The sequence below is a fragment of the Dendrobates tinctorius genome, unplaced genomic scaffold (genome assembly GCF_039654945.1).
Source record: "Dendrobates tinctorius isolate UK_male_01 unplaced genomic scaffold, ASM3965494v1 ptg000017l, whole genome shotgun sequence".
Taxonomy (NCBI): Eukaryota; Metazoa; Chordata; class Amphibia; order Anura; family Dendrobatidae; genus Dendrobates; species Dendrobates tinctorius.
In genome coordinates this window covers 4161200-4172187 of record NW_027361685.1, presented here as the reverse complement: position 1 = coordinate 4172187, position 10988 = coordinate 4161200, and the positions used below count along the sequence as shown (strand labels likewise).

General features: G+C 43.7%; 1 protein-coding gene across 1 annotated transcript; it reads left to right on the top strand.

The window, feature by feature from the left end:
* The first annotated feature begins 1240 nt into the window (after nucleotides 1-1240).
* On the top strand, nucleotides 1241-6032 carry LOC141082393 (uncharacterized). The gene is made up of 5 exons (XM_073566331.1): nucleotides 1241-1462; nucleotides 1545-1668; nucleotides 1752-1849; nucleotides 2048-2138; nucleotides 4656-6032. The coding sequence occupies exons 1-5, from the start codon at nucleotides 1241-1243 to the stop codon at nucleotides 5750-5752; spliced, it is 1632 nt and encodes a 543-aa protein (XP_073422432.1). The 3' UTR covers nucleotides 5753-6032.
* Nucleotides 6033-10988: the final 4956 nt, after the last annotated feature.

The window sequence follows — 10988 nt, the reverse complement described above, 5'->3', positions numbered from 1 at the left end:
ACTTATTGGACGCTGCCTCTGGCCCGGCCTAATAGACCTTCATACATTGCAGCCCAGACACCATTATTAGGCATGTAAGTATCGTAGTAACTAGGCCGCCCCATACTATCGAGTACTTGGAGGCGGGGGGCATTCAGCCAAACTCTGTCACACCTTCTTAGATGCCATGTTTGCTTTTCAGGGTTTTGTTGCAGCCTCCTCTGTGCCGTCCCTGCGGTGTACGTCTATGTTCTGGGGCCCAAAAAGATTCATTTCTTTTAATAAATGTTTCATATTAAAATTTATAAAATGTGTCTTCTGCTTTTTACATATTTTTTTTCTTCTTACAAGAATTGTTGGAGCCAATTTTCATTAGAAACATTTTAATATCGGCTTTTTCTGGAGTTTTTCTTGTAATATAGGAAAGCCTAAGGCCAGAAATAATCCCCATAAATCACTGTACATGGAGACTTTGGGATCAGATCATTTCTGTCCGTTGTAATTGTGGAAACAAAAAATCTTTTCTAAAAGCCTCAAACTTCTGTGTGTGACTCAGAGCTGAGATCTAACGTGATAGAAGATTCCAGTGCGGGGAAGACGGGAAACCTTCATATAGACGGCCGGTGGGGATGGAGGCAGTGACCGACTCTGGCCACATCTGTCTCTAGAGCCGCAGTAGAAGATGAAGATGTCGTCCTCATCATGAAGGAGTTATTTCTCATGTCGCGTGTAATGAATATCTCCTGCAGTATTGCTAATGCCGATTCCAGTGTCGGTAATGAGACGAGAATTAGCGTTATGGAAGATGAGTCTATGAGGAACGTGTTCAGCTGCCGACTCCGAGGAGGAAACTGCTTGTTGTCTGTGGCTTAAATATATAGGTTTTATTAGTAGATGTCAGGGGAGAAAACTAAACCCTGTAAGATAATAAATCTCCTCATATGTTTCTCTTATTATCTCCAGTAATTGTATTATTACACAGGATTCTTATGATGTTACATCGGATCATCTTCTTCTCATTCAGGTCTCTACAATATCGGATCCTCTCAGTGAAGATCTTCTACAAAAGAGAATTTTCCGGATTTACCCATCAAGGATGGATATGGGCAGAGACAAGATGGTGGAGAGGATGTTACACCTCACCCTAGAGATCCTCTTCCATCTCACTGGAGAGGTGAGAGATTCTGATGACGTCACATTACATCATTCTTATCTATGGGAATAACAGATGGACAGAACTGGAGAGGTGAGGACTCTGGAAATGTCTGTAGTGAGATTTATTAATGTGTCTCTCCATAACCAGGATTACACAGTGGTGAGGAAGACCTCTAGTGATCGCTGTCAGGACCCTGTGTCTGAGGGATGGGGAAGACCCCTGAGCCCAATCACGGGGCCTCCACCTCACCCCCTGATCCATGAGGACATCAATGATCAGAAGATCCTAGAACTCACCTACAAGATGATTGAGCTGCTGACTGGAGAGGTGACACTGCTGGGAATGCTGGGACATTATACAGTAACGCTATGAAGGGATCGGGGGATGATGGTATCATTGTATGTGTCAGGTTCCTATAAGGTGTCAGGATGTCGCTCTCTATTTCTCCATGGAGGAGTGGGCGTATTTAGAAGGACACAGCGATCTGTACAAGAACGTCATAATGGAGGTTCCCCAGCCCCTCACATCTCCAGGTAATAAATAGGACTAAATACACACGGTCTATAATTATCTGTATGTAGAGAATGAATTCAGTCCCTGTATGTGTTTCCTCCAGATCTATCCAGTAAGAGGACAACACCAGAGAGATGTCCCCGTCCTCTTCTTCCACAGGACTGTAAGCAAGAAGATCCCAATGTTCCTCAGGATCATCAGGTAGATGGAGAGAAGGTGTCAGGAGATCTCCCCTATGATGTGTAGACGGCTGTGAAGGTCTTGTGCTCAGTCTTGTTTTATCCACCAGTATTATATGTTTTATACTTGTGTAATGAGAGCGGTGGAGATGGCAGGATTACAGCTGATCATAGATGGGACTTCTCCATCTGTTAGTGACTTTTACAATATTTGTTTCAGGGTGAAGATCTGACCCATATTAATACTACAGAGACATATGTGAGAGATGATGAGTGGTGTAAAGAGGAGATTCCCACATATGACTACCCAGGTGAGTAGGAACCACTGAATGCAGAGAAGTCACAGATTCCTCTCAGTCACCGGCTGTGGCTGCTTTATCGGTGGTGTAGTCCGGCCGTATTACCATGGTCACCACTTTGCCTCTAGACCACAACATTCTCCTCCACCTAAAACTGTTCAAATTTCTTTGGGCATTGAAAGCCCTTTTCTATAGAACTTACGACCTGGAGGATCCACCCACCCCCTGGGATTAGTGTGAGGGTGATCCCTTAAAGCGAGATCTATATGATTGCTTGTTCCTAACCTAATATAGGCTGAGTGCGCGCTTAAAGAGTCACACCGAACAGAGAGTTAGATGTCTACTCCTTTCTCAGCAAAGGCTTGCACACAACTGAAGTTTATTCTCAAGACAAAGAGACAGGAAATGGGTGTCACACAATCTTCTGAGTAGCCAGTGTCAGTCTATGATAGGTCCATTTCAGCTTCACTTCCATATTTGGTATCCAGTATCTCAGCTTCTGCGTTCCAAGGATTCCTTCCAGGGTGTTGTCTGAAGACACAGACGCCATCTTGGCACCCCATATGTGAACTGACTTATATAAGGTTTAATAATTGATTTCATTAGCCATTCTCTCCTTCACATTAGGAGACGCTGACCGTTACCTGCCCAGATCTGTAACTATAAAGCCAAATGACAGCGTACGTAGAATGTGCTGACAAGATAGAAAATCACTTGAAGAAAAATCTTATGCTGGGCCTGTAAGAGAAAGCGGAGGGTAATGATGCTGTTGGCTTCCTAGATCCCTGAGATCTTATCGGATGACTCTTCTCTCCCTTCTGTGCTGCTGAATGTCTCATGGTCCCTACAAGACCACGTCCAGTCTTTCTGGCCAAACTTCCCTTTTATGAGCGACAACAGTAAATGTGCAGTGAGGCCAAGTGTGGATTTCTGTCCAATAACAGCAGAGTTTCCCTTTATCCTGACTTTTCAATTTGTATTAAAACCAACTAACTTCAAGGAGGATTGTGATAATCTCCAGGACAAACATTCCGCCTGTGCCATGGTAGATCTCTAAGCTGTGCGTGGCTGATGGCTGTAATATACATTTATTCCCGCCTGCAGGAGATGTGTTGGCTCCAGCCCTGGTGTCATGGAGTCACTCCACATCATAAATTACATTGTTTCTGATCCTAAGGAATTCAGATTACTGCACAATCTCTCCTGAAATGGGGAGCAATATTATTTTCTCTAATCTTCTGCTCAGGATCCATAGTAGCTCCAATGGTCCACCATAAATGAGGGCAACTCTGGTTTACTGTTGTGTAATCTGTATTTGTAGTTTTCAGTTAATGACATTCTCGTGCTCTGGGGCGGGGTTGTGGGTGGGGCTGTGGGCGGGGCTTTATATGGTGCTCTGATTACATATTCATCTGTATTGGCTTATGACAGGTCGCTGACCCCTCACTGACCTGCCCCCATTATTACATAATGCATATAATAGCATTGATATTATTGTTGATAATGCCTATAATATTGTGGCTATTGTGAGACTTAGAAAAAAATTACAGACAGCAAAATGACACCAGCGGCCCCTGTCCAGTAGCCTCTGTCGCATATAAATTTGTAGGACAATATGCGCTAGCAAGCTATCTGTCAGAAACAAATTAATAAATATAATTAGTCCAAAATTTTCCACCTCCACATTTATACCAGGAATGGCATTATAATTAGGGATGAATGGAGTAGCCAAATCCGAAGCCTCACATTTGGGAAATGCTACATCAAGAGGCAAAGCCCCTTGGACATTGGTGTGCGCCAATTCACGAGCACTAGGGACAGCGCTAGTACTGGGCATTGTTCCCTGAGTTGGAGACATTTCTCCAGAAGCGCTATTTTTCCTTCTTGTTGTACTGGTCCTTGTGTGTGAGGATGGACCAGAATCACTGCTCATTTCTGAGCTATCACTGTCGCTGCTACTAAAGCCCTCGAAATCCACATCGCCATCTGACACTGCGCTTTCTTCACTGTCAGAACATAAAAGTGCATAAGCCTCCTCTGCACTATAATACTGACGGGCCATTTTATTCATTTTAATTTATTTATTTTTTTCCGGAAAAAGAAAACTCTGACATGACTGATGTGACATGACCCAATTATTGGGGAGACAATTGAGAAAAGCCTAATTTTTTAGCCTAATCCTAATTTTAGCCTAACAGTAACCCTAATTATAGGAATAACCCTAACCTGCCTTATCTGTTTTTCTATTGACAAATGATGGACCTGAGTGGGGACTTGTTTTTTGTGAGATGAGAATTGGTATTATTTTTGCCTGCATAACATTGATTGGTTTCGTTTTATTCGATATTTGGGAGGCAGAATGAACAAACAGTTGGACAAAACACACTACTGGTTCATCCAACAAGGTTTTCTATTAGACTGTGAGCTGTCATTGTCTTGGTAAATAATGGACAGTGTAAGTAGAAGTGTTCAAAAATATAAAACTCAAGGATATTTTATTTTAAAAAAAATGTTTTTTTATCTTAGCAGATGACTGTATCAGGAGATCAGAGGGACAGCTGATATCTTCAATTTTTAAATCTGATGATCTTGAGATCCTACAAGATACAACTGAAGTGATTGCTATTACTCCAGATATATCATCAAACATTCACAGCAAAGATCTGTCATCTGATCCTATGAAACAGGTCCCATCTTCTGATTCATTACTGACTACTAAGGAAAATCAAAGTCACAAAAGAGGCAATAAAAACCAAACTGCTCCTTTAGCAAAGAAGCCATTTTCATGTTCAGAATGTGGGAAATGTTTTGCACATAAATCACTGCTTGTTGCTCACCATAGAACTCACACAGGGGAGAAGCCTTTTTCATGTTCAGAATGTGGGAAATGTTTTAAAAAGAATGTGAGTCTTGATGAACACCATAGAGTTCACACAGGAGAGAAGCCTTTTTCCTGTTCAACATGTGGGAAATGTTTTGCACGTAAATCATTGCTTGTTACTCACCATAGAACTCACACAGGGGAGAAACCTTTTTCATGTTTAGAATGTGGGAAATGTTTTGCACAGAAATCACATTTTGTTACCCATCAGAGAACTCACACAGGGGAGAAACCTTTTTCATGTTTAGAATGTGGGAAATGTTTTGCACAGAAATCACATTTTGTTACCCATCAGAGAACTCACACAGGGGAGAAGCCTTTTTCATGTTCAGAATGTGGGAAATGTTTTAATGAGAAATCTCATTTTGTTACACACCATAGAACGCACACAGGGGAGAAGCCTTTTTCCTGTTCAGAATGTGGGAAATGTTTTAATGAGAAATCACAATTGGTTAATCACCATAGAACTCACACAGGGGAGAAGCCTTTTTCCTGTTCAGAATGTGGGAAATGTTTTAGCCGGAAAGTGATTCTTGTTGCTCACCATAGAACTCACACAGGGGAGAAGCTTTTTTCCTGTTCAGAATGTGGGAAATGTTTTAAAGAGAAATCACATTTGGTTGCTCACCATAGAACTCACACAGGGCAGAAGCCTCTTTCATGTTCAGAATGTGGGAAATGCTTTATCTGGAAAACAGATTTGGTTAATCACCATAGAACTCACACGGGGGGAGAAGCCTTTTAAATGTTCAGAATGTGGGAAATGTTTTAACTGGAAGCAAAATTTGGATGATCACCATAGAACTCACACAGGAGAGAAGCCTTTTTCATGCTCAGAATGTGGGAAATGTTTTAACCGGAGAGGGAATCTTGATGAACACCAAAGAACCCACACAGGAAAGAAGCCTTTTTCCTGTTCAGAATGTGGGAAATATTTTAACCGGAGAGCGCTTCTTGTTAGACATCAGAGCAGTCACACAGGGGAGAAGCCTTTTTAATTTTCTAAATGTGGGAAATATTTTACTTGGAAATCAGCTGTTAATAAATATCAGAGACGTCACATAGGGGAGAAGCCTTTTTTATGTTCATAATGTTGGAATAGTTTTAACCAAAATTGAATCTTCTTAAATGGGTTGCCGCTTGTCATTCCTCATGTTTGCTTAAAAAAAGGATAAAACTAAACTTTATTAATTCCAAATGTATAACTATACCCATATTTCACGCCCTGAAGGGTAGTCAGTATGTGACCAATAGAAAAAGCATATACCCCACATCTCAGTATATAGAGTGAGGTGATGTATACACACTCACTCTCCAAGCCTCTAATTTCTACGGGTTTCATCATCCTCACCAAAGGCGACTCATCAGGAGACTATTTAATATTGACCTATATTCAAGCAAGACTAGACAAAAAAAACTAAAATCATGTATCATGTTATTCGAAGTCAGAAAACTAGCCCCATATTGGCAGATCCCAGACCTCAAACTATATACTGTGTAAGTTTATAAGCCCCTCCAGTGTCAGGAATAGATAGTATGTGAAAATACAGTATAATTCTTGTGTTTTTCTCTTATAGGGACTGCCCTAGTTTGGTAATGTAACTGCTGTTAATTAGTAGTGCAGACAAATTGTCCTAGACTAAACTCAGTCTTCAGACGGCCCAATATGTACCACTCAGGGAAAACTTACCTGCTCCAAAGATCATTAGCAGCTTCTAACTAATGGCCATGCTGCGGTCTGTCAGGGAATGAGTGCAATATCGTTATAAAGACTATGGATATGTGCAATCATAATGTCTGGGAGATCTGTGCCATTATTAAGTATGAATATGGAAATTATCTATGAAAGTAAAGTGTTCCCTGAGCGGTATAACATGCAAAACAAGCCGCGGAGACACCATCACATGTTTCTCAACGCAAGCAATGACTAGCCAGTTCTTTCCCCGGGAAGGAACAACCACGTGAAGGGCAGTCTCCTATGCCAAAACATGGTATCCACAGACAGCTGTTTCGGGGTATTGCCCCTCATCAGTGTGGAGTAGGAAACTTCCCGGGGAAAGACCTGGCTAGTCATTGCTTGCGTTGAGAAACATGTCATGGTGTCTCCGCGGCTTGTGTTTTGCATGTTTTACACATTTCCCATAAGGGATGGGGGCATTGCTCTAGAATCACTGCGTTGGAGAAACATGTGATGGTGTCTCCGCAGTGTTGGATGTTGATCTCCATGAGTTCATTCATCCTCATTTTTCCCTGAGCGGTATATACGGTATTTTCACATACTATCTATTCCTGATACTGGAGTGGCCTATAAACTTACAAAGTATATACACTGCTCAGAAAAATAAAGGGAACACTTAAACAACAGAATATAACTCCAAGTAAATCAAACTTCTGTAAAATCAAACTGTGCACTTAGGAAGAAAAACTGATTGACAATCAATTTCATATGCTTTGTGCAAATGGAATAGACAACAGATGGAAATTATTGGCAATTATCAAGACACCCTCAATAAAGGAGTGGTTCTGCAGGTGGGGACCACAGACCACATCTTAGTATCAATGCTTTCTGGCTGATGTTTTGGTCACTTTTGAATGTTGGTTGTGCTTTCACACTCGTGGTAACATGAGATGGACTCTACAACCCACACAAGTGGCTCAGGTAGTGCAGCTCATCCAGGATGGCACATCAATGCGAGCTGTGGCAAGAAGGTTTGCTGTGTCTGTCAGTATAGTGTCCAGAAGCTGAAGGCACTACCAGGAGACAGGCCAGTACACCAGGAGATGTGGAGGGTGCCGTAGGAGGGCAACAACCCAGCTGCAGGACTGTTACCTCAGCCTTTGTGCAAGGAGGAACAGGAGGAGCACTGCCAGAGCCCTGCAAAATGACCTCCAGCAGGCCACAAATGTACATGTGTCTGCACAAATGGTTAAAAACCCACTCCATGAGGATGGTCTGAGTGCCCGACATCTACAGATGGGGGTTGTGCTCACAGCCCAACACCGTGCAGGACGCTTGGCATTTGCCTCAGAACACCAGGATTGGCAAATCCACCACTGGTGCCCTGTGCTCTTCACAGATGAAAGCAGGTTCACACTGAGCACATGTGACAGACATGGCAGAGTCTGGAGGTGCCGTAGAGAGCGATCTGCCTGCAACATCCTTCAGCATGACCGGTTTCGCAATGGGTCAGTAATGGTGTGGGGTGGCATTTCTTTGGAGGGCCGCACAGTGTTGAGCTGTGAGCACAAACCCCATCTGTGGATGTCAGGCACTCAGACCATCCTCATGGAGTCAGTTTCTAACCATTTGTGTAGACACATGCTCATTTGTGGCCTGTTGGAGGTCATTTTGCAGGGCTCTGGCAGTGCTCCTCCTGCTCCTCCTTGCACAAAGGCTGAGGTAGCGGTCCTGCTGCTGGGTTGTTGCCCTCCTACAGCCCCTTCCATGTCTCCTGGTGTACTGACCTTTCTCCTGGTAGTGCCTCCAGCCTCTGGACACTACGCTGACAGGCACAGCAAACCTTGCCACAGCTTGCATTGATGTGCCATCCTGGATGAGCTGCACTACATGAGCCACTTGTGTGGGTTGTAGAGTCTGTCTCATGCTACCACGAGTGTCAAAGCACAGCCAACATTCAAAAGTGACCAAAACATCAGCCAGAACTTAGCATTGGTACTGAGATGTGGTCTGTGGTCCCCACCTGCAGAAACACTCCTTTATTCAGGGTGTGTTGATAATTGCCGATAATTCCCATCTGTTGTCTATTCCATTTGCACAACAGTATGTGAAATTGTCAATCAGTGTTGCTGCCTAAGTGGACAGTTTGATTACACAGAAGTTTGATTTAATTGGAGTTACAGTATATTCTATTGTTTAAGTGTTCCCTTTATTTTTTGAGCAGGGTACTTTGCAGAGGTCATTTTCACACCTTCAGGAACCTTAAAGGGCCCTACCAGCTGTTTCCCTATGATTTAGGCCCAAAACATGACTCCTCCACCTCCTTGCTGATGTCGCAGCCTTGTTGGGACATGGTGGCCATCCACCAACTATCCACTTCTCCATCCATCTGGACCATCCAGAGTTGCTCGACACTCATCAGTAAACAAGACTGTTTGAAAATTAGTCTTCATGTATGTCTGGGCCCACTGCAACCGTTTCTGCTTGTGAGCACTGTTTAGGGGTGGCCGAATAGTAGGTTTATGCACCACAGCAAGCCTTTGAAGGATCCTACACCTTAAGGTTCCAGGGACTCCATAGGCACCAGCAGCTTCAAATATATGTTTGCTCGTTTGTAATAGCTAGCCGACCCCAAACTTCAAACTATATACTTTGTACATTTATAAGCCCCTCCAGTGTCAGGAATAGATAGTATGTGACCATACAGTCTATACCGCTCAGGGAGCACTTACCTTTCAGAGATAATTTCAGTAGTCATACTAAATAATGGCACAGATCTCCCAGACATTATGACTGCACATATCCCTAGTCTTTATACCGATATTGCACTCATTCCCTGACAGACTGCAGCATGGCCATTAGTTAGAAGCTGCTAATGATCTTTGGAGCAGGTAAGTTTTCCCTGAGTGGTACATATTGGGCCGTCTGAAGACTGAGTTTAGTCTAGGACAATTTGTCTGCACTACTAATTAACAGCAGTTACATTACCAAACTAGGGCAGTCCCTATAGGAGAAAACACAAGAATTATACTGTATTATCACATACTATCTATTCCTGACACTGGAGGGGCTTATAAACTTACACAGTATATAGTCTGAGGTCTGGGGTCTGCCAATATGGGGCTAGTTTTCTGACTGTTTCGGATAACATGATACATGATTTTTGGGTTCTCTTCGTCTAGTTCCGCTTGGATATACTTCAATATTAAATAGTCTCCTGATGAATGAATGAATCCAATGAATATTCATTTCTCTTAAGTAGCGGCACACATGATCGCCGGTAGCAGCAGGAAGCCAGTGGCTGACACTGCGTGCTACTGAAGAGCAATGAATACTCTCCGTGATCTCCGATGAACAGTCCCAGTGAGTACTCCAGCACCTGTGCTCTGCTTGTGAGCAATGCATGACGTCCCTGCCATGTGCTGCTTACAATCATAAAGCAGTTGCTGGCACCGGAGCAGGATGCTGTGAGGGAGCGCTGGGTAGGTAAGTGTAAATTTTTTAATGTTTTCTCGTGGGGCCATGTATGCGAGGATGGGGGTGGAGGCAATAGGGATGGGGCCCTACATACTAGGATGAGATGGGGGCCCTGCATACCAGGATAGGAATGGGGCTATCATACTAGGATGAGATGGGGAACCCGGAATACCAGGATAGGGATGGGGCCATGCATACTAGTATAAGGATGAGGGTGATCATTCCTGCCAGGATAGGGATGAGGGGGCCATGTGTATCAGGATGGGGATGAGGGGACCATATATGCTAAGATAGGGCATACTGTATTAAGTACAGAACTGACCACATTTTTTGCTTTATTTTTTTTCCCCTAATTTCCCGCTCTAGAACCTACGAGCGTCTTATAGTCCAAAAAATACGGTATATATATCTTTTTTTTTTCTCAGGGAACTCATTCCTCATGTTTGGCCTCATTAACCCCTTTCCTTCATTGGACGTAATATTCCGTCCATGTGCCCTGGGCCCTAATTACCATGGACGGAATATTACGTCATAGCGATAAGCGGCGCCCACGTGGTGAGCGCCGCTTATCGCGGCTGGGTGTCAGCTAATTATCATAGCTGACACCCGGCACAATGTGTCAGGGGCGGTCACGGACCGCCCCCGACACGTTAACCCCTTGTACACCGCGTTCAAACTCGATAGCGGTGTACCGGGGGTTAAAGGGAAGCATCGGCAGGGAGGGGGCTTCCGTGCTTCCCTGAGACCCCCACGGCAGCGCAATGTGCAGCGCTGCTACGGGGGTCTCCTTTCCTGCAGGTCCCCGGATCCAATATGGCGGCGGGGA